The sequence below is a fragment of the Mus musculus genome, chromosome 6 (assembly GCF_000001635.26).
Source record: "Mus musculus strain C57BL/6J chromosome 6, GRCm38.p6 C57BL/6J".
Taxonomy (NCBI): Eukaryota; Metazoa; Chordata; class Mammalia; order Rodentia; family Muridae; genus Mus; species Mus musculus.
In genome coordinates, this window is record NC_000072.6 from 115,269,419 (window position 1) to 115,293,594 (window position 24,176).

Consider the following 24,176-nt stretch of genomic DNA (forward strand, 5'->3'; position numbering starts at 1 on the left):
CACAGCTATCTGCAAGGATTAAAGATACTTTTCTCTAACTTCTGTGGGCCCCAAGCATGCACACGGCACCCATACATATATGTAGGCAAACACTCATACATATATGATAAATTTTTCTGTGAACTTGTACAAGGAGACCAAGATGAGAGGGGATCTCTTCACTCTGAGAACAGCCTCCAGGGCTGGACGATTAGGGAGAGGCACAACCATCCCTTCAATCCCATATCAGGACTGTTTCACTTGTTCTAAGAGGTAAAGTTAGGACAAACCAAGGCCTTCCTGCTTCCCACAGCAGGCCCGGCTTGAGAGAACGTGTTCCCCAGTGAGTAGAAGCTGAGAACTCCAGGAGATTGGGGGCAGGTTCAGATAAAGCCACCAGTGACTAGATCCCTTAACGAACTATTAAGAGAAACCAGTTATTTTGGGATTGTCTTTACTTTCATGGACATCTTTAATCACTCAAAACTGACATTCTGACCTAGGGTGACCTGATCCTCAGAGCCCCCATAGGACTTGTGGCCCCCACGGACCATTTCTGGTGTCCTCAGGTTATGGAAGGGCCACTATCCAGGCAGTGGTCTTTGCCCAAGAGTAATTCCCCTGGGAAGGAAGGGGCATCATCTCATTCCTGGATACCTTTTATACCCTTGCAGAGGAAGGAAAGGGGCAGTGGCAACTGAAAGGTCTCAAGGTGCTGAAAACATACTGTCCCCTTTGCTCTACAACCTCCTGACCACATTCCTTCCTGCTGCTTCATTCTCCCTGGAGTACTGGACCGGGGAAGCAAGGCCTGGGGGAGCTGATCAGAATAGTTCTGTGGCGTGGCCAGCAAGGAGCTTGGCCTGGCCCCTTTCCTGGGGCCAGACCCTGGGACCCTTTCCCAATTTCCTGTCTCAGATATGCTGAGCAAGCACAGGCCTTCCTCCTGGTGGGGGCAGCTGGTGTTAAGCCAACAATTCTCAAAAGTTGAGTCACTCAATGTCTTTCCTTCCTCAGCTTTCCATCCTGTTGGGGCCTCACTTAGATAGGAGCTCCTCTGCCAGTCTGTCTAACAAAAGCCACAGGGTGGGAAATTAGATGTACCTTCAGCAAAACCCCCATAGATCCTCATGGGCTACGTTTCTCTCTCAGGCCAGTGATCTGCAATTGAGTGGATCTTGCCCAAACTAAGGCAGTGATGTATAGAGAGAAGGCATGGTCTAACCCAACCCCAAATCCCCCACACAAGAACTACCCTCCGTGTGCACAAGATGACAGGAAACTAGTTAGCAATATCTTTTCCATTGATACATGTAGTTCTCACACTGTAGATTTACTCTTATTTAAACAAAAACAATGGCGTTACCATATATTATTCACTGGCTAGGACTTTATAGTTTATAAAGCTCATTTGATGTTTTTAAGCCTCAAAACTCTTATGTGAGATATGGAGGTTGTAATTCTTTATGTGTTGACATATCAGGAAAGACAATGAAGATGACCTATCCAGAGTCACCTGGCTGCTAAGAAGAGCTGGACCATCTGACCCCCAGCTCAGAAGGGTCTGTGTAATACCATGCACCGGGGCTTTTTGGTATGCCTGTGAGGGGGAAGGAAAGAAAGGGAAACCTGGGCACTCGTGGTGCCGTATGAGGAAACTTGCTCTCCTCCATTGATAGCCAGATGCTTGACCTGTCACTTCACCAGCTGCTTCATGGGACATTCATCTCTTCTGCCCCCCAGCCCCTTTGATTGCTAAAGCCCCACAGACCCAGCAGAGCAGGATATTAATTAGCCTACCAAACCTCTATGGGCGGCAGCTTGCTCTCCTCACCGAGGAGTCCCTCAAACCCTATGCCTTCGGGATATCTCTGTTCAGGCCCAGCAGCCCTGGGGCTTTTCTTGCCTCAAGACTGCACTGCTATCTCTTACCTCTGTCATCCAAAGAACTCAAATGCACAAAGAATTAGTGGAAGCCTAGAGACGAAGGAGCCAGCAGAACTCATCTGCCTGTGACAACTTGCATCCCCTATATAGTATCTCTGGCCAGAGTTTTTCTAGGTGCTAGTTGAAGAGTTCTCACAGTGGGACAGTCAGTGTTACCTAGGCTACCACTGACATGATTGACACTAACTCTGGTGCTGCCAGGGTCACATCATCGTTTAATCCTTGTAGTCTGACCATTTGGGGAAGCCAAGATGCAGAGATGTAACTTGTCAAATCTCATAAAGAAAGTGTTTCCAGTCTCTCAACCCCTATCTCTTCACAGACCCTACCAATGGACCCCTCCAAAGAGGTGCCCAGCGTGGTGACTGCTTTCTAAGGAGGCTTGACCAAGCAAGAAGGGAGGGCTCCCCTCCCCCATTAAGACACAAATGCACCTTCAGCCACATTAGTTTAGGCAGTGGTATCAGACTGACAGCCACTTGCAGTCTTTCCATAAGCTCGGTTTCACGGGGCTTTGTTTTGTAGGCAGTTAAAAGGCTCTTTTCCTCCTCCCTGTGTGTGTGCAGCTGGCCACGGGAGCTGGACTAAACATTCTTACCTGTTTGAGTCAACCAGCTTCCTGAGAGAAACTCTGCTGCTCAGGCTGACCACGAGGTCCTGCCTTGGGCTGGCTATATGCCAAATTTTGGCAGTGACGCCAGAGTGGCCAGACTTCTGTGGAATTCAGCATCCCAGGAGGCTCTTGGTGACTGGAGACAGATCCCGTGGTAGCCAAACCCCACAGGGAATAAGCCCTCAGCCCCTAGCAGACAGCAGGCTTGTGGGAGGAGCCAGAGTGTCTCAGCCTGGCAAGGGACAGTCCTAGGGGACTCTCCTCCTGGCTTCCTCAGCCCCTGAGAAGTCTTCCATCCCCAGCCTCAGTGGAACCAGGGACAGGAGAAACTCTTCAGGCGCCATCAAGGGTAGCCAAGGCACATTCCCAGGCTCTGGCCTCTCTCCCCAAAGCCTTGGGAAGGGCACTTTGGGGCTCATTTTATCCTTGAATGTCTCACGTGTGTATTTCTGTGACTGAGGAGAGCCAGGGTCAGCCTGCATGGTGGGTGCCTCCTGTGAGGCCTGAGGGAGAGCACTGGCAAGCACCAGTCTAGATGCTTCACATGACCTCGGAAAGAGACTATCAATAAGGTTGGGACCAGAAGGCATGCATTCTTTTAGGACATGTGGGGAACTGAAGGCTAGAAAGGTTAGTTCCACTGTGCTGGAGCAACTGGGAATCTTGGTATAACATCTTCTACTACATACAGCATTGTGAGGTGTAAAGGACAGGTCACATAAAGGCCCATTTACGTGGGACACAGTAAACACTCGGGAAATTTCAGGAGAATTAAGTGGCATGTCTAGGGAGAAGTTTTAAGAGGGGAACAGTGGCCATAGGGAACAAAGATTGGAGAGATGAGTGGGGAGGATTAGGAAGCTAGTTTAGAGGGACCCTGATGCATGAGTGGCGTAGGTGGCCACCAACTGGCTTAATGCTTAAGTGTGTATCTCAGTGTCAGAACTCAGAGCAGGTCTTCTGGAACCAGTTAGAGTCTTGGAAGAAAGGGATGTTTTGTTGTTGAAGGTGGCTGACAGGTAAGATGGGCTTCCCTGCTGTGGGGTACTAAGGATAATGCAAAGGCCAGGCCTGGTACTGTATAAACTTCTATACAGTTAGAGTCATGTCATCATTGAATGGCTGAGCACTGGGAAGAGAACACTTCTACTTCAAGGGTATTTGAGCTAAAAAGTGGCCCTAGGGAGCAGGAGAGACATGGCCAGCCTCAGCCACAGGGGCAGTGCGGGGCAGGGAGGAGAGACATGGCCAGCCTCAGACACGGGGGCAGTGGGGAGCAGGGAAGAGATGGCACTGAGGTGGGAATAGGGCTTGGGGCCTTCTCCTGAGGGCAGAGGGCACTGAGAGGGAAACGGGAGGCCGACTGAAGGCACATTTAGCCCACTTTGCAGCCCAGCTTGTGGAGGCACACTCTGACATCACCATCGGCCCACTTGGCACACTTTGGCTTTAGAGAATGTTTCCGGCACACTGAAGACAAACCCCTAACATGAACTGCCTGAAACACAAATGTGAGACAAACGAAGTCACATGCATCTTTGATCCTGTCAGGACATAATCAGAATCCCAGCTGGGAGGAGAGGAAGCGTAGGAGTGGAGCCATGCCGTCAGGCAGACTATAATTCTGCGTTCTGAGACAGCAAAACAACTTGGCCTTGAGCACTTTACCAGTATTAGCATCTTACCCCCATTCAGGTCCCTCTCTCTCCGGCGGTACAGCCTAGCCCAAAGAGTAGATCAGAACCCCACTAGCTCCTGAACTGACCCCACCCTACGGTTCATCACGATTAGAAAGCAGGCACACATAAGCTCATACATCTACCCCACCCTACCCAGACCTCATCACCACCCCTCCCTAAGAGCCATGGGCAACCCAGTTGCTCTCCTTTCAGAAGCTGGGAACAGAGAGTAAGTACAAATAGAACCTGGATGTCAGGGTGAGGGGTGACGACAAAGCACAGACTTAAAGTTCCAGGTAGAGTAAGTCTACCATGAGCAAAATGGAAGGGGCATGAGGAGGCTATGGTGTCCATCAGTAATTCCAAGACCCACACTGCCAACTTAAGACCAGCAACAGCCCAGAGGCTGAGGGTCCTTGGTGGTCTGCACATCAGGATTTCCTGAGCAGGCCCTGGGACCCCAGCATGGGCTTCCACTGAACTTGTCTCTGGCGTTTGCTTGGAGCTTTGGTTTTATCTCTTGTGGTATTTTTTTGTTGTTGTTATTTTTGTCTTCCAGAGTGGAACACTTAAGGAACCGGACTCCAGCAAGACCCCTCCTCAGCGGCCACCTCCCCAAGGTTGTTTACAGTATATTCTCGACTGTAATGGCATTGCAGTAGGTCCAAAACAAGTCCAAGCTTCTTAAAGCGATCAGTAGTTAATTTTCAAAACAGAAAACTTAAGCCAAAAATAAAAAGAAGAGAAAAGAAAGGAAGGCAGGGAGGGGAGCGGCAGATGCTCCGCAGTACACTGCTGTGTCCTCTCAGTGCTGACTGGACTGTTTCTCCTATGCAGTGTCAGCCCCCTGTCTGGTTGTTTACCTGTCCCTGTTTGTGCTTGTAATGCTTCTACGTTCTTCTGTATAATGTGTGGTTCCAGGGCTGTTTGTTAACAGTGTACAAAAGAATCGTGCCTCTCTTAAGTCCAGTGGGACTGTTTTCTGGGTGGTTTGATCGTGTTTTTAAAGCATCACATTATGAGGGGTGAGGTCCTAGCCCTGGGGTGGTTGGGAGAAACAGCCACTACAAAGAGGCCCAGCTTCTCTCCTCTTCCCTCAGGCTCAGCCTCACCTTCTCGCACTTACCTCCACGAGTGCTTGGGTCTTCATTGAACTGTGTTTAACTTCCTCCCTGCATGACTAGGGTAAATAGATAGCACTTCTAAGAGATTTCCAAGGTCTACTTTTCATAGTTCCACCCAGTGAACTTGAAGGCATCCATCTCTTTCTCTATTCGCTACAGTCTGGTGCAGTTCGAGTGTGTGTGAATAAGCTGGCTGTGCCTGTAGAGCTCTTGTGTTTTTAGTGACGAAATACAAAGAACCAGCTGCTTTCAGGAATGTGTTCCATAATTTATACCCCGTGTACCCTTCGTTTTTACTATTAATTAGCTACAAGATAAAAAAAAAAAATAAGGGGCCGCCGATGTGCAATATCTAAGTGATCTCGTGTTTTCCGTATGTTGATCTCAGTGCCTGCAGTTGTTTCTTTGTTGCTGTTTCTAAGTTGGCTGTGTGTGCTTCTGTGGAACTAGGCTGCCGTGTATTCCTCAAAGCTTGACTTATAGACAGAGCTGATTCTCCAGCAGTGTTGGACAGAGAACACAGGGAGTGCCCAGTCTCAATAGTCTCAGAAGGTGACCATTCCCCAGGCTTCTTAGCATGAGACCAGATCAAATATATATGTCTCCTGCCACCTGAGGGGGTGTTCTGCCTATATAGCTCTGGGCCTGACCGCCTTAGTTCTCAGCCTTTGACCTCTTTGGAGACCCCAAACCAGGGAGCTTTCTGGAAAAAACCCTGCTTGAGATGTAGGTGGCATGTTGGGCTGAGGCACGAGGCCTTGGAGAACCATTGCTAGTTTATTTGTCCTTCCTTGTGACAAGGAGCCCTGGACAGATGACCTAGTTGTTAATTAAGCCAGAATTTGAGAGTCAGTACCTCATCTTGCCATCTGTGGGCAAGGCTGGGAATGGTTCCGAGTCACCTTCTCTAGTCCCCAGCCCGTACGGAAGCTCACGGCATCAGTCTGCCTTTTAGAAGAAATGCTTCTGGCTCTACTGTTACATTCCCCACCTTTGCGGTGACATGGCTGGGTTCTGGACTACCAGGTCTGAGGAGTGAGCAGGATTGGTTAGATGTCATTGAGTCAAGGGGCACATGCCCTGGTTTCTCTTTGGTTTCTGGAAAATTCTGACACTCTCGAGAAAGACATACAGTCTAAGTGCCGTCATCTGTGACCCTTCCCTTAGCTGAAGATGGTATTCAGTCAGTTGTAAATATACACACATATGCATATGCACTTCCAGGTAGGTTAAGAATCAGGACCTTAAACACCTCCTGGTCTAAAGAAATGTTAGAAGAGAATACAGGAATTTCCCAGGATGGAGGAATACATTTTTGTTTGTTTGTTTGTTTTTTAATTTTTTGTTCAAGTGGTGAGCTGATGGTGGTATTGCTTCTCTGCATGTTATCAGTGTATTACATCCAGGTGCTTTTCATGTGACATTTGTGAGCCACTAATATAAAGTTGCCATTTGAATTCAGTCAGGCTACAGGGTGGTATCAGCCAAGGCCTCTCAGGTGGGGGTTAGAAGCTGATTACAGCTCCCACTGCCACTCGAAAGCAGATAGCAGCACCTGACTATCACGTGCCCTCAGGCAGCATGCTAAGGGACAACTCTGTGGCCTGGGGGACACTTTTGTCACAGTGTAGGGTTTCTGTTCAGGTGTTTCGTTCCCATTTCTTTTCCAGTGTTGTCCCCCTCTTTTGTACTGACCCGGCTGGGAGCCCCTCAGCCATGCTGGAGATGTGACAAAGCATCTCCCTTTTGTGATTCTCTTGTACAGCTCAATGTGCAATAAAGGAAAAGTTATATCTGTCTTCAGTGTTAAGTTGTAAAGTTTCTGGCTGTTCGATTACCTCTGTACAGGTGGGAAAGCACTCAGGTTTATGATACAGGAGGCTGAGCTATCAACCTGAATTACTTGACCAGAAACGACCCAGTGGTAATGCTAACGAAGTCTTGGTGTCAGGCTTCAGGAGGCAGAAGCTGGTTATCCGATTTGGCTTTGAACTCCTTAAATACGTAGAATTCCACATATTTTACATATGTACTTTAGTTCTGTGTAGTGTAACTTACTATTCATTGGTGACTGATGATAAAGGGGAGCTCATGCCACATAGAGGGGAAATGAGCTGGTAACCCCGGGTGTAGCATAGACACACTTCTGCCTCTGCAGAGGACATGGGGCGCTTTGCTGTCTACCAACCTAACAGAACCAGTCTTGGCTGCAGCAGGCCCATGAGCTTAAACTCTGGGATTGAGGTGAGAAACTGGATTTTCCATATCAATTGGAGTCATTCTCACCAGTCAGTGTGTATCTGTGGGGTCTTTTTGACTTCAGAGATGTGCAGAATCCCCTTCTGAAAGATAGGAACTGATACCACACTTTCTGTCCTTCACCGCCCCCACCCCCCAGACAAAGGAGGGCTTTTTGTCTCAACAGGCCATCTATCTGATGGCTCTGTGTCTCATATTGGGTGAAAGGTGTGTGGTTATTAAGGGGCTGTTTGCCAGATGGTGCTCACAGCATCCCTGGGGGAGACTAAGATTTGGATGTCTGGAGAATTTCCCCACACACCTGAGTGGTTTGTCATGCCGGGGCCCCTGAGGATGGCACTCAGGCAAAGAGTGCCTGGGAAGAAAGGGCTGATCCCGGTCGTGGGAGTTAACCCTCCAGTGAAGCCCAGGTGGGATGGCTGTGGCAATAAGGCACCTGCAGGCTTGGAGCAGGATGAAGGGCAGAGCCATGGAAACAGTGTCAGGCACTGGTGATCTGAAAGCCCAGAATCCTTTCTGAACAACTTTTTCATCTGTTATCATCTTTGAAACAACTGCTATCTTTAAAACACAATGGTAGGACTTTTAGGTGGTTTGTGGTCCCGAGAAGCTTGGTGTCTTGCTGAGGGAGGTGTTACTCATGTTTCTGAGGTGTTCTGATTCCTAGTCTCCTGTTTGTCCCCTGACCTCTCTCCTGCATTGTGTATGTGGAATCTGGGGCTCTTAGGAGGCCTCAGAGCAGGGTGGCCTCTTCTGAGTACGTCTGGGAGACAGCAGAGGCCCTTGGTCTGGAGACCTTCTGAAAGGGAGCTTATCTCTGTGGGGCTTCCCACTCCTCTGCCCTCATGCCTGCCCTTCTGACTTCCACTGTGACTAAGTTGCTGAGTCTCTGAGGAGGTACAGACAGTGAGGATGTCTTGTCTAAGGACTCCCTTCACAGCCCTCCAGAGCCTTGGGTAGCTACGTACAATATCAAATATCCTTTTAACAATGATCTAGCCACACCATTTGAGACATAGATTCTACTAAAGGAACCCTTTGATATGGTTAAATTATGAAGTTTTTCTTGTACTGAACCTAGGGGGCCCTGGGCAACCCCAAGGAATGCAGCCCCCAGGCAAGGTGCTGCCTCCACGCCGGCTCCCCTCGGGACCATCACTGCCATCTTCTTCCTCTTCCTCCTCCTCTTCCTCCTCTTCTTCCTCGGCTCCTCAGAGGCCGGGCGGCCCCACCACCACCCACGGTGATGCATCCTCCAGCAGCAACTCCCTGGCAGAGGCCCAGGCACCTCAGGCTGCTCCAGCACAGAAGCCCCAGCCTCACCCACAGCTCAAGTAAGATAACCCAGCAGCTCCTTCCCCCTCTCCTGTCCTCCCTCATGGGCTGTGGGCCTCTGACTTGTAGTAGAACCACCTTCAGGTTGCCACAGATGTTTGAGGATTTGGGGGATTGATGGTGGTGGCGATGATTTGTGGGTGTGTGTTTGTTTTCTGGTGTGTGTGAGAAGAATGACTAGATTGACTTGGGAGGGGAAATTAAATTTTGCCTCAGGCTAAGATGGATGCTTATATCCAGTGCTTTCTTCATGAGGAATTTCAGCGGTTACTGATCCTTTCTGTCTAGCTTTGAACAAACTTGGGGCTCCCACTCCTTTTTTCCATATGCATGTCTCCTAAACTTATAAACAAACAAAAACAAAAAAGCCTTCAAGTCTTTCTTCTTTCTGATCCAAGAGTATGTAATCAGCTGCCCAGAGGAAAGGCGGGGCGGGGGGAGTAGTTAACTCCATCTCAGTTTTTACCTTCAGCTCTGTCTGGGCAAGTGTGGGTAACAAAGGTGGCACCTAGTGGAAGTTCAAAAGTGATCCATCCTCCCAGGCACCCTCATTCTCACTGTTCTACCCAGAGGCCCCTCCGCAGTGCGGTGCTGCACAGAGAACTGTAGGGAGCCCTTAGGAAGCAGGAGTTCTGTTCTGGGAGGATGGCCCCAACTCCTCAGAGCCACACGTGCTGGTTTTAGTATCCCTGTGAGACTCTGTCACCACTCTTGGCATAGATAGCAGCAGCTCCAGGAACATGGGGTGACCCACCCTGCTCATAGGTCTAAAGCAGTGATTCTTAATCTGTGGGGTTTGACCCCTTCAATGACCCTCTCATGGGGTTCACATAAGACCACCAGAAGGACACAGATTTTAGGATTCATAACAGTAGCAAAATTACAATTATGAAGTAGCAAGAAAAATAATTTTATGGTTGGGGGTCACCACAGCATGAGGAACTGTATTAAGGGGTCACAGCATTAGGAAGGCTGGGGACCACTACTTTAAAGTGATGTACAATAGTGAATCTTCAGGGAGCAAGAGAGAGGCCATGGACTTCCAGAGCCTTGGTGAGCACCCTCAAGTTGTGCACATAGAAGAAGACTTTGCTCAGAGCCACCCATCTAAATCAGTGGCAAAGTCAGGGTTGGGCTTGGGTGTCCAGATGGTCACTTCTCCAGTTCTTCTAGTCATACATGGTGGAAGAGACATGGTTATTCTTATCTTCAGAGCAAGCCACTAGCACTGCTTACATCCAACTTGCTGTGTCACCTCCTCAGTTCAACAGTTTCTACTTGCTGATTGGGATCACCATACCTGCTCTGGCCCCAGAATCAAAGCAAATCTTTGGATTGTCATTGCCTCTGGGCTGAAGCTGATGAACAGAGCCAGCCTCTGCTGATGAGCTGTACCGGGTGCCCTCTGCTTGTGAGTGCAGAGGTATTCCCAAGAGGCCAGCATGCTAGGGCTTGTCACCAGTCCTAATGAAAGGCAGGACGTCTGTCCACAGCCCCTGTGGGAGGAGAGAATGACACACAGGTGTGATTTTTCTTGGATGCACCCAGCATTCAGGAGAGGGATGGAGGTCCCCAGAGGAGTCCTAGAGCCAGAAAGACCCAGTGGGAGTCAAGAGACAAGCTAGACCACCAGGGAAGCCAAACCTCATGTTTCATTGTGGTGTTGACTTTCCCCCAGCCCAGCCTTCACAGGTTTTGTTTTTGAATCACTTGCTTTGGAAAAATGAGTTCCTAAAGTGTGTGTGTGTGTGTGTGTGTGTGTGTGTGTGTGTGTGTGTGGTGGTGGTGGTGGTGGCGGTTGGGTTTCTTTCATTATAATATTGCTTAACAATCTGATAAAGTGTCTCTTTTACTCTTATGTACCCTGAACTCCACAAACCTCATATTAAGGTTCCTCTGAGAAAGACTATAGAGTTGACTGTGATCACATTAAAAATAGGGACAAGAAGCTAGAGATGTCAGAGTCCTGGGTTTAAGCCCCAGCACTGAATAAAACAAGGTGTCATGGTACATGCCTATCATCAAGCATTGTAGGAAGCACCCAAGGGCTTCCATCAACTACACAGGGAGTTCCAGGTCAGCCTGAGCAACATAAGATTCTATCTTTAAAAAAAAAAAATGAATGCAAGACCAGGGAAATGGAGGCATTAGACTTTGGGGATCAAGCTGAAGGTTCCTTTGAAATAAGAGAGAAACAGAAGGAACCAAGAGGACCCAGAGGTCATCATTTCATGAAAATCTTCATGCCACTCATGAAAAGTTCAGGGCCAGACATGCATGACTTTGTGACAGAACCAAGACTCTGAAGTTGAGTCCATCTTGGCAGTAGATAAAAAGAGAGGCCAGGAGTCCACTGTACTGGTGTCTGTTTTCATCACAGGAAAAAGGTGTGAGATGCCCAGATCTGTACTTAGGAGTTGGGGACTTTTAGCCTCAAACAAAAGGCACAGCCTTCGAATTACCCATTCATCCTCTTTCCCCCTCTCTCTTGCCCTTCTCTCTGATCCCTACACTGCTCCCACCCCTTTCTGTTTCATCCACACTGAAGGTGAGGAAGGAGGAAGTAGTGAAGGACTTCCCAGTGCCTAGTGCAGCCCTCCCCACCACCTCCTGCTACCCTGTTCTCCCTGGGGAGGGGATGGGGAGTACTTGTTGTAATACCCTCATGTCACAGCCCTTCACTGCCTCACTAGAAACACCCTCCTCACCTTCTCTCTGGTTTTTATCTTCAAGCAAGTCGCAGTCCCTGACAAATGCGTTCAGCTTCTCTGAGTCCTCCTTCTTCCGGTCTTCAGCCAATGAAGATGAAGCCAAAGCGGAGACCATCCGGAGCTTGAGGAAGTCCTTTGCCAGCCTCTTTTCAGATTAGCTCTTCAGATACACGAGGGCATCCGGCCCAACCAGGAAAGGCATCTAAGACATTCACCAACAGCAGTCTGCCATGTTTGGTGGCGATGTCCCATGACTTGACATGTGTGGCCCCTTCCTCTGTTCCTTTGTGCTCAGTAATTTGTGCAGCCCAGAAATGACCATGTGATAGTCTCAGGGCAGGTACCTACCCTGAGAAAGGCCTGACAGGAGAGGAAAGGGCTCTTTCCCTGTAGTCTTTAAGAGCTTTATTCTGAAGTCATCATTGCTGTGAATTTAGTGGCCTTATTGTGACAGAGCCATCGTGTCTTACTCTTCCCTGTGAAGCCAGGATCTCTGTAACGTAGGACTCCTGGCAGCTTAGCCCAGCTCGGAAACAGAGCTCAGCATGTCCTAGTAGTCAGTGCTACCTGTGGGAAGTATGTTCTTACCTTCCAAGTACTGTTGGCTCTAAGTTTTAGGAACTTCTCCCAAAGCTGGATCTCCTGTGGTCCCTGTTGAAAGCACACTCGCCTGACCCTGCACTCCCCTAGACTGCTGTGGAGGTGAAGTTCCTTGTGTCTGTTGAAACAAGAGAACAAGGCCTCCCCGCACTGTCTCCTCTCTCCCCTCTGGAGAGCAGTTCTGTTGTGTGAGCAGCAGTTACCTTTACCTTTCAGAGCTGTACTGTAGAGGAGAATGCATGCCGCTATAACAGCAGTCCACCAACCTTTGTGTTCCTCACCTTATGAATGTCAAGACCTTGGTGTAATAAAAGCAGCAGCTTTAACCAGCATTTGATTCAGCCCTGAGGTTCCCCCATCTAAGATGAGAGCATACGTGGGCATGCAGGTGTGTTTGTGACTAGGTAGTTAAAAGTCCAGGAGGGTAAAGTTGCCGATGCCGTGTGTGTGCATGTGATGGCAGGTGCGCACGTCTGTGTTAAGAATGTGTCTGTACCTTGAATATCACATCCTGATGCTCCCAACAAGCTCCCCAGTGGATCTGTCTCTTCTAGAACTGTTTGACTGCCAACAGCTTGGCATTTCTACCCATTTGATTCAATTCACAGACTCCAATATTCACAACACCCCTGCCTGTATATCAACCAAGTTAGACCCATCTTCCCATCTTTCATCAAGATTCTCAGCTAAAGCCCACAAGGTACAGCCAACAAAAGAAGCAACCCGTTCTGATGAATTTGGTCCTACAGCTGTCGTACGTAGTTCAGGCATCCTAAAGGCCTGCGGCTGGGTGGGCTCTGAGGGATTTTACTCCGACAACTTCTTCATGGTTCTCTGAGGATAAGTTCCACATTTGCATATGTTTGAGGAAAAACAGTCAGTGTGTAAACATCTTAGCTATGTAATTCCCTGCGTGTGATAGATACCATGTGATATAAACTCAACAAGTCAACACCCCTTGAAATGTCACTGTCTGACACCAATTTCTGTCTCTGCTCATGGTCATGAGCAGGGATTCCAGGAGGGCAGAGAATGAATTTCTCTGGTACCAGGTCTCTTTTCTGAGTCACATTTATCCTGTGTTTTTAGGGTCTGAGGACTGAGACAGGTAAGGGGAGAAGTAGGATCCCCACAATCTCCCATTGAATGGCACCTGATGAGTGCTATCACTCCATCCTTCCTTGCACAGTACACACACCTACAGAGAGCTAAACGAAGGGCAATAGGGAGAATCAATCAATCTGCCTCCCCTCTCTTTCTGCTGAGGTTGGAACCCAGGGTCTCAGAGTCTCACTCATGCGAGGCAAACACTATACCTCTGCCTGCCCAGGCCTGCATATGCATTCTGTTTTTATACCTACTTGTGTGTCTTTATAAGGAAAGTGAAGATTCGAAGAATGACAACTTGAAGATGTGACACTACAAAGGGGTCTGGTGTAAAGCTAGTGAACTGTGGGAAAGGAATTAGGATGCACATGGGAAAATGGTGAAGGAGACGGTCACACATCTTAAGATTTTGTTTGTATAAACGCATTTCCATGTTAATCTCTAGTCTCTGGTTGTAAAAATGTTCTTATTGTATAGGTTGGTGAGGGAACATCTTCTTCATGAGAGTTTTAGGTCCTGTTTCAGGCACAAAGGGAGAGCAGAGAACTCCCCCTGTACCTCTCAGTGCCCACTGCCTTTGGCTCAAAATAATCAGCGTGCCCAGCGTGGCATATTTTGAGGTAGCCTGTTCTGAAGCTCTTTACTGACAAGAGTCTTCCACTTATCCATGCTTCTCTCCCTCTGGTTCCAAATACACCGCAACACAACGTGCTTCTTTAGTGACATGGATTGAGCGTTTACCCTATGTGTAGACGTCGTGATGGAGTCAAAGACATGTTTACTAACATATCCAGAGCTTACTAAGCATAATTCTAAGCACTTAAAGCAACTTATTGATCTCCTATGGGATAAGTACTATTATAATTTTACACATGAAGAAATTGAAGAAAACCCCAATTACTTGTTTAAGGTTATCCAGTTGGTCAAGTTGTACAAGTAAGATTTAAACCCAAATAATTGGGGGTCAGAATATGGTTCCTCAGGTAAAGTACCTGCTGCACAAGTATGAAGAACAAAGTTTGGATCCTCAGACTCACCGAGAAAACAGCCAGGTGGGTATGGGAGCCTGTCTGTAAACCTAGTGTGTGGGAGGCACAGACAGGGAGTCTCCGGAGCAAACTACTAGCTGAGACAGTGAGTTCTACATTCAGCCAGAGACCCAGTCTCAAACTAGAAGGTGGTGAGCAATCAAGGACATCTAGAGTCAACCTCAGACTTCCACGTGTGTTCACACACATGTGAATGCACACTACAGTGAGCAAGCCAAGCCACAGTACAGTAGAACACATGCCCCTCATCACTTTGCTGTATTTTATTTAATCTTGCATGGTCTATAAGAAATCATTTTCTCAAATTTTCATAGTGTGATCATATAATACAGTATACACAAACTTGGCTGGATGAGAGCTTGGGGGACAAATTACCAGTGTTGACCCCTTGGCTTAAAACTATGAGTAACATGCACTGTGGGTCTTATTCTGATCAAATATAATTCTGACTCCTAAAATGTTACTCATTCTTCCACATGTGATGTCAAACCCAAACCACAAGTAGCTTATTTAGAAAATGAGTCACCCGGGAGGGACTGTTGGGGTGACAGAAAGGGAAGGCGTTTACCATAGTCATGCAGTACCCTAGTCCAAGGAACACAGGGATTCTACCTAGACTCTAGTAATCTGGACCAGGGGTGGGGCCATTGAGAAGTAAACCTCTTGGTACTTAATTAAGATGGTTCCAGAGACTTGGAAAGTAGTACCTCACAATAGTCAAACACCCAGTGAGTAGTGTGAAAAAACTTGGGCCAAAAGCTTTTGGTCTGTAGGCCAACTCTGCCTGTCTTGCAGATCAGATCTACTCTAGCTTATGGGGCTTCCTCTGACAGTTCTCAGCCCAGATAAGTAAACAGAAAGATTCATCTGTCTTCACGGGGCTTCCCATCTCCTGGATCAAAGTGAATAAATTCTGTCCATTATGTACTTGTTGATAATTCTTTATTGTGTATTTACTAAGCTCAACAAATTTCATGGGAAGATCATAAAACTGAGCTAACGAAGGTTTCTGCACTCACAAAGTCCACAGCCAATAGGAGAGATGTGTACTGTCTTAAGGAATGCAGTCACCGTGTCAGCTTGGAAAACTCAGCTTGATAGTTATCAATGAGAATGTAGGAAAACTCTACACATACACATCGCTAGTGGGAGCCTGTATGGGCACTACCACTGTGGGGGATCATTTCCAACATCCAGTGCCTAGCTGAGCTTCGGGAATCTCATTTCTGGATACTTCTATAGAGACTTCATATCCACAAGGAAACAAGCAAAAGAATATTGGTTGCAACACGGGAGTGGGGGAACCCAACATGGAACCAATCAAACATGGAAACAAACTACTGTCTCTCATGGAGGAATTAAATTATATGTTCTCTCTCATTCATGAATAGGAATTCTCTGAGTTTAAATATGTTAGGGATTCAGATAAGGTCCGATAAGGTATGGAAAGAGGATGAATAAGATGAGTTAAGCAAGTGTAAGACAGACAGCAAGCTGTACGTGTCTCAGTGGAGCGTATGTCTAGCTCCGGGTCAGAAAAGCCTCCATCACAGGTAAGGGAGAGCTGGGATGAGTCCACAAGATCCGGAGGCCTGTAGGCAAGGGGGGGGGGGGGTTACAAAGAATTCATTTACAGTTTCATAGTTGAAAGCAACAATTAGTCTTATTGCCTGTTTACAGATGAGAAAACTGAGGCCCAGGTACCTTGGACATTTACCACAGTCATGAAGGGAGTTAGTGACATAGACAAATGAATGAGCCTTAATACTGTCTTTAGGGTCTTTAGGGTTAGGACTTGTCCTTCCTGAAACAAACAGAATGGGTTTCATTTCTAAGGAGAGGTGTATAGAGGCAGGTGATAGGCCAGGAGGAAGTGGGAAGATATTGTTAGCCAATGAAAAGAGCCTGAATCAAGTCTGAGTTTGCATCCAGGCTCTGCTAATTATTGACTGATTTGACCTTGCAAGCAATTAGTTTTTCTGTCTCAAAATGCCCTTTTCTGGGTGAGTTTAAGGATTAGATGAAGTAAATGTCCACTCCTAAAAATGGCTATTTCTGAGGTCATCACAATAAATCCCACCTCTGTCTCAAAGATCACCTAGTTGCCTTCCATGTGACTCCTCCCAAAATAGCCAAGTGCCTTTCTCCACCTCCCAGATCAGTGGTCCTCTAGGGCGATTTAAACCCAACTGAAATGACCTAAGGCTATAGCTGTAGAAGAATTAGAGTTAAGGGTGGACACCTGGAGAAACAGATGCAGCTGCCAGGCTTCCCACTGGCAATGATATATTGTGAGTGCAGATGTTCGAGCATGCACGTGAGCTGGTGAGCTTGCAAGTGAGCGTGTGTGCACTAGTGACACACACACATACACACACACACACACACACACACACATATAGAGTAACCTTTGCTGGTATAGAATGAAAAATCTCATTATACTCTTGTGAACTTTTAAATTTTAATGTAACTTAATTTTATTAAGAGAGACTCTGCAGCCTTGGTTGGCCTGGAAGTTACCCTGTAGACCAGGCTAGCCTTAATTCAGAGATTCACCTGCCGCCTCCTCTCAAGTCCAGTCTTTTTTTTTTTTAATTTTTAAGTTATTTTTTACTTTTATTATTTTTAATGGGGGGAGGGGGTGTGGATATATGTGAGTGCAGATGACCAGAGAAGCCAAAAGCCTGAGATCTCCCTGGAGCTGGAGTTGTAGGTAGTTGTGAACCAAATTCCTAGCCTAACTGAGAATTACACTCAGGCGCTCTGCGAGAGCAAGCAGGTGCTTTGCATCTGAGCCATCTTTCCATCCAACCACAGACCCATTCTTAAACACGCCTCCTACACTATCACCCACCATGGTTTGGATTCCTCCGAAGTCGTGCTTCTGGGAGACTAAACATGAATTCTAGCCAGACTACTGCTAAGGCACCGAACATAATTGCCTTCAGATCTGTTGTAAGTACATTACTTGAATTTCTGTGACTTTAGGAGGATCAGGAATTTTAAACCTAGGAATCCAGAGATTCCTGCCCAAACTTCTCTGTGCATTCTCTGTGTATTTTAGCAGAGTTTGGAGATACACAGAGAATAATTAAAGATTGTTGTTTTAGGGATTAAGTTGGGATTTAAAGGAAACGTTCTCTTTGGGAATCAAATTGAAGGTTTAATCTACATTATGTGTGAAGTCCAAATCATGATGTGACTATAAACATGTGAGACTTTTTTTAAGATAGGGTCTCATATTTGAATGTATTGTTCCCTCTCATAAGTCCCCATGGGCTTCCAGTCTGTGGACTGTAAACATGTAGAAAAGATACTGCAATTAGTCATTCCCTCTGGTTTATCTTCTTCTCACTCAACACCACATCAGCCTGAGAATTTGCTGTTTCCCTTAAGATCGCACTTGTGCTTGTCTGGATTTTCATGTCTCTTTTCTACTCTGACTTTGTGGACCCCTGATCCCCTCACTTTTGTCTGGGTGATAACCTGACAGACAGGGTGGTAAGGACCCTGGGAGACCGGTTACAGGGGCCTCACCCCATTTGCACACGAATGCTCCCTAAGGAATATCCCCCTGGTCATTTCCAGCCACTTCCATATCCATCTCTCCCGATAAGAATTTCCTCTTAAGTCAGTCAAGTCCTCCAGGCAGCTCTCAGCAGAGAGCCGAAGCTCAAAGCTCAAAGATCCTGTTAAAAAGAAAAGGAAGAAACAGCGTCTGGTTCTAAATCGAGTTTTCAGGGGAAGGTTGGCTCCGTAGGATTAATTCTGGGACAACGAAGGTTTGACTTGTTGATTCTCTCTGGAGGCCTGTGGTAATGACAGGAAATCTTAAGATTAGGTCCATAGAAAACTCCAAAACAGGATGAACTACCAAATTGACGATCTCAAATCACCCTGTCCCTGATTAGGTTGGGCACTGGGCTGGAATAAATTCAGGCTGCTGCTTTTGCCTTTGGAGGTTCACTAGGCTGACGCACCATAACCCTTGGAGTCTAAAGACTCTCTGGGTTTCCCCGTGTTCAGTCCAACACTGTGTATGGGCATAATAGCACAAGTTCTAACACTCAGCACTTGGGTGGTGAGGGTAGGCTGACTAAGAGCTCAAGGTCATCTTTAGCTATATAGATTGAGGGCATCCCAGGCTACATGAGACTACCTGTCTCTAAAACAAACAAACCAACATTATTGCAAATAATTATTCCAATATAATTCATATATTATCAGAAGAAGGAGGACAGTTGGTTATTTTCCTTAAGGACCATTCTTTTGTGTGAATTATTCTGTATTAGAGCCTCAGTTCACACAGCCACTGATGGCCTTTCCACCTGACTTCCTGTTGTACTCTTGTACCCATTTCTACCAGACACATTTTGTCTAAAATATCTGACCCTGACATTTTCCTGATCAGAATCTTTTTAGTGAACCCCCAGGCTTAGAAAGCAGAGTTCAAACTCCTGAACTTGGTCTTGAAGGCCCTCTGGAGAGTAATCTCTATTTCCCAAGGAGACAGTATGTCCAGTGGTTAAGTTTAAAGGTCATAAGTTGGTGTCGGTATGGAGTCTACCACTCAATAGCTGTGAAACCTCAGCAGATGACTAAATTCTGAACTTCAGCTTCCTCATTAGCCACAGCGGTGCCAGTAATGACACCTAGCTACTGTGGTTGTTGCAAAGACTAAATGAGATAGTATATTCCAAGCAGCACAGGCTATCCCTCACACAAAAAAGAAAGAGCTTAGAGCTATCCAGTTCTCACCAGTGCTGCTTTACCCATTTATCTCCCCGATTCAGTTGCAACCTCATTGGTAGAAACCTCAAGGTCTTTTTTGTCTTCTTGCTCTGCCCATGGGCTCAGACCACCACTCTGCCCTGTTGTTAGCCCCCTTGAAATTTGTGTGTGTGTGTGTGTGTTTACATATATGCCACAGAATCCATGTGCAGGTCAGAGAACAAGTTACCAAAATCATTTCTACCATGTGAGTCCTGGGGCTCAAACTCAGGTCAGGCTTAGAAGCAAGCACCTTGATCCATGGAGCTATCTTGCCAAGCCCAAAATTGCTTTTCTTGTCCTCACTGCCTTGAAAGTATAGATATCCTTCAAGGCCTAACTATAACATTACCTATTTCATGAAATACTTTCTGCCCAGTTAACTGGTCCTCCATGATGTCTCCCCTTCTCTAATTTCTTCGAACATACCCATTATTTCTAATCCTTTTTTTTTTGTTGTTGTTGTTGTTGTTGTTGTTTTTTTGAGACAGGATTTCTCTGTGTAGCCCTGGCTGTCCTGGAACTCACTTTGTAGACCAGGCTGGCCTTGAACTCAGAAATCTGCCTGCCTCTGCCTCCTGAGTGCTGGGATTAAATCCTTATAAATGATATATTTTGAAAGCTCCATTTTGTTAAAAATGCACTGTCTACTTTATCCCCTCTTTCATAATCTAACCACTGCTGCTGATTGGTTTTTAGTATGTATGTGGTATATGTGTGTGTACGTGTGTGTGTGTGTGTGTGTGTGTGTGTGTGTGTGGCAGATGTGCTCACTCATGTGTGCATATACAGAGGTCAGAGGACAACTTTTGGGAGTCATTTCTCTCCTTCTGCCATGTGGGACTGGAGGATTGAACTCAAGGTGTCAGACTTGGTGGCAAGCACCTTTTACCCATGGAGCATCCCTCTCACTAAGCCTCACGCTTACCTTTTCAGCTAGGGAATCCCTGTCTCCTCCCACACAGTGGCAGATGCATACCCAGGTGCCCAGATGTCACAGAGGTGCCCAGGGTCTGAACTTGGGTCCTCACACTTGTGTAACAGTTTACTCACTGAGCCATATCCACAGCCCCATTACGATTTATTTTTAGTGTTAGATATGCACACATGTGTGTGTGGCTGTGTGCGTGCCTATGCCAGTGAGCCTATAGGCCAGAGGTCAACCCTGGGCATGGTTCCTCAGGTATTTGCCACCTTTTTTTTTTTTTTTTTTTTTTTTTTTTTGAGACAGGGTCTCTCACCAAGACCTAGTTAGGCATAGAGGGCTGGTCAGAGCCTCATGGATCTTGTAATCTCTCGCACTGGTATCACAAGCATGTGCTACCATGCCTGGCTTTTTATATAAGTGCTGAGGGCCAAGTTCAGGTCCTTCTTCTTGCCCAGCACAAACTTTGCCACCTAAGCCCCAGCTCTATTATTGATTTTTAACATTAAATTGTTTCTTCAGCTTTTCTCCCAAAGGCCTTGTTTTAAGCTATTCTCAGACCCTTATGTTTGCCACAGATTTTTTATTACAAAGGTTTTCAGAGAGTTGAACTGAACAGTGGCTATATTGTGCCCACTGCCTATATGCACAGCTAATATGTCCCATCCTTGCTTTTCCCACATGTAAACTTCACACTGCATCTGACAGTCTGTTTTATTTGTATGTAGTCTGTAGTCAACTACAGGTGATCAGTCAGCTTCAGAAATCCTTCATCCAAAGCAGTTTGATCTGCTAAGAACTTAGAAGATTATCTGATTTATCCAACTCTGCACATTAAAAAAATTCTAAGACATCAGGCAATTTGTTTAACATTGCTTAACCATAGACTTCAGACTGATCATCTACTATTCTGCCCAGGTCCCAGAAACAAAACAGATAAAGGCTCTGCCCTTGTGGAACATGCAGCTTAGAGTAGGGAAGACCGATGTTGGATGGGCTATTATAAAGAGGAAAATAATAATGAAGAATCCAACCAAGTTTGGGGTTAGAAAAGGACTCTAGAAAGGAGTTATTCAAAAGTACACAGACATCAGAAAAGGTGAGCACAGAGCCTTTGGTGCCGATCTCCGCATACTCTCAGGTGTCAGTCATCTCTTTATCTTCCACAAGGCCTGGTGATGAGACTGCAGAATTGCTGTAATCGCAACACATGCCTCACACATCCCTGGGGAGGAGAGCATGTGCTCTGAGAGAGACGTGGAAGTGCAGCCCGGGCAGGAGGCTCTGGGGCTGTCCAGTACAGCTAAAGCAGTGATTAGAAACACCAGTCTGTAGGGAGCTAGAGAAGGGAGACTGAGATTAGACTCTAGGGGGGCTGGGAACTCTCAGGCAAAAGAGACTTCAAACTCAGGGAGTATGATTAGGGCAGAAGCAAGGAATTACAGAGGTAAGGATTTAACTACAAAGCCCCACCCCCGAATATCCTGCCCTCCCCCCAAGCTGGGCTTTAATTTCCCAACATACTGAGAACATATGAAGAAAACATGACTTTTGCTTATAACTGAATGTTTTGTTCCCAGTGAATTGTTTGCACCACTGGGTTCTCTCTTTCCTCTATAAGTTAAAGAAATGGGTCCATGTCTGGTCTGAAAGTCAGACCCAGGGCTGTCTAGCTCAGTGGCAGAGTACTTGTCCACCATGTGTGAAGCCTTGGGTTTGGCCCCTCCTCCCAGCACCAGAAAAGCAAGAGGAAGTCAGAGACTGTTACATCCCTAAAGTCAGTCTATACTTCTTGCATCAATTTAGCCAAGATGAAAGGAAGTGAATGGCTGAACACATCCTCGGTGGGATGCTTTCTCAGACTGCCATTTCCAAAGGCACCGGTGTATCCAGACAGGCAAGCTTCCTTGTTCCCCCTCCCTTTTTTAAAATTTATTTTGTATTTTCTAAATACGCCAGTTAAGATCGTCTTCAGAGTGACCAACGAGAAGACTGAGTGGCAGGGCCTTCCTTGCCTTGGTTTCTTCACTGTCCTTGTAAGTTGTTGATATACTGCCATCAGTGCCAAGTGACTTTCCTTCCTCTCTCTCCCTGACATGGAGAGGGACTTAGAAGGCAACACACTTAACGCCACACTTGTAACGACTCACTGAGATCTTCCAGTACCACGGGCATGCATGTGCATGTGCAAATGCCCACGTGAGCACACACACAACAAAAAAACACCCACAAACAAACAAACAGACAGCAAAAGCAGACCCACTGGGCCTTAGAAAGGGTGGGCAGGTGTAACAGCCCCCACCAGTTCACAGCTGCCGCCATCTGACTGGTAAATACATGCCTATGTTGTAAGAAATCAGTATTTCATACCACAGCTGAGAGATAAATATCAACAAAAAAATGTATTAAGAATAGGCCTCCCCTGGAGTTTTGCCTTAAGTGGCTGAGATTTCTCAAAAAGCTAGTTTTTGAGCTGGTAATTGCAACGTGATGCTGTGCGCAGATGGCTTGGGAATGGGACAGGCTAATTTGAGTAGATGGGTGGGTAGTCTTAGAGGCGTAAGCCAGACTTCTAGGGCGATGGCGTGTATGGGAATTCCATGTCTATGTGTTAGTTTGTTGTCTTCTTTTTAATCTTGGAACTTGGCTTCTCTCAGATCAGTGGCCTTTTGAAATAACAGAAAATTATTGAAAGAGGGGATTGTTTTTAATATTTGATGTTCTTTCAAACACCCTACCACAAAATGAACCTTCTCAGAGAACTGTCCAGTGTCACAGACAGTGCAGGCTTTCGTGTTCAGTTTTTTTTTATTTGTTTTGTGCTGGTGATCCAACCCAGAGCCTGGACATGTTCGGTGCATGCTCTATCGCTGAGCTATACCCCTCCCCAGGCTGTCTGGAGTTTTTTGTTTTGTTTTGTTTTTTTTGTCTAAAAATACTGTTATAGATATTCATGTGTTAAAACTGAACATGAAGCAAACCTAGAGAACCTTTCCATCCAGAGGGGCAGGATTTCCCAGCCATCTCTTCTTCTTCACAATCTCCTGACCTTGAGGGGGTAGGCAGGCTCCAGGGATGAATCTATTCTTGCCAAACCAGACAACCTGCATCTCCAACTGCTCACTAATTAGGCCACCATTTTGGACTTTGATGTGACAGTTTTCAAAAGTGAACGCTGCCTTTGTTCAAAACCCTAAATTATGGCCTCACCATGTGTTCTCTACTCTCAGAATCAGCTTCCCCCATCCTTTGTCAAATGCTAGGCCAGATAAAGCCTGGAGCTCCACTTTCGTCATCGTGCATCCCTGACTCACATGCCCAGAATAATTCCCCACTGCCTAGAGCACAAGCTCCGATCTGGAGCTTATCATCAAGGCCTTCAGCAAACAGAAACCAAATCCACCCTGAGCTTGCTGCCCCGAAAGTCCCCTGCTCCAGATTAAAGCTCTCCGAACTGTCCTGACCCCACTACAACTTGTGTTCTCTTGTCTGCTCACATCTTGGGGGCAAGATGGGCTCTCTTTCCCTTAAGCTTGGCCACATAGTCCCCACCTTTATAGCCCCACCCCCATCTCACAGTTTACTACTGAGCTCTCTGATGACCCAGGGACCAGGGATCTAAGCCTTATCGCTGCTACACTGACCACGAGACTGCAGAGACCTTTCAGAGACCATTCTGTCTGCCTGAAAGATGTCAGAGTCAAACGGGAGAGACAGCCCAGCTGTTAAAGGCTAGATTCCAACCAAAAAGAAGCCAAGACAACAAACAAACAAACCTCCTGTAATTTATGTGTTTGAATCCTTAGGGGATACCTAGCTCAATGCTAATGTAAAAGGATACTCGTGACCCCCCCAGCCTTCTCTGTAGGGCCGGATTCAGCTCTCTGAGTGCTAAGCTAATGTTCATTTATTTAGAACTGGGACAACTACAAACACCCAAATCACCTCTTTAAAGCACTGACGTCTGCTCAAGCCATCCTTCCAGAACCTGGAACCCCATTCAAAGTCCTGGGTTCTCAGGACTTGTGGAAAAGAAGTCCTGTAAGACAGGGCATGTGCTAGAAAATCCATAACCCAT

General features: G+C 46.6%; 1 protein-coding gene across 3 annotated transcripts in view; it reads left to right on the forward strand.

The window, feature by feature from the left end:
* The window catches only part of Syn2 (synapsin II), a 147,725-nt gene extending 134,517 nt beyond the window's left edge, over positions 1-13,208 (forward strand). For 2 of the 3 annotated variants that reach the window (NM_013681.3, NM_001326560.1), the window contains one exon: positions 4,778-7,145. In NM_013681.3, the coding sequence (NP_038709.1) occupies positions 4,778-4,906 (129 nt within the window). In that variant the 3' untranslated portion in view covers positions 4,907-7,145. Of the gene's footprint in view, positions 1-4,777; positions 7,146-8,682; positions 8,936-11,669 lie in introns of those variants that run through there. The other variant, NM_001111015.1, reaches the window with a different exon arrangement.
* The last annotated feature ends 10,968 nt before the right edge of the window (positions 13,209-24,176 follow it).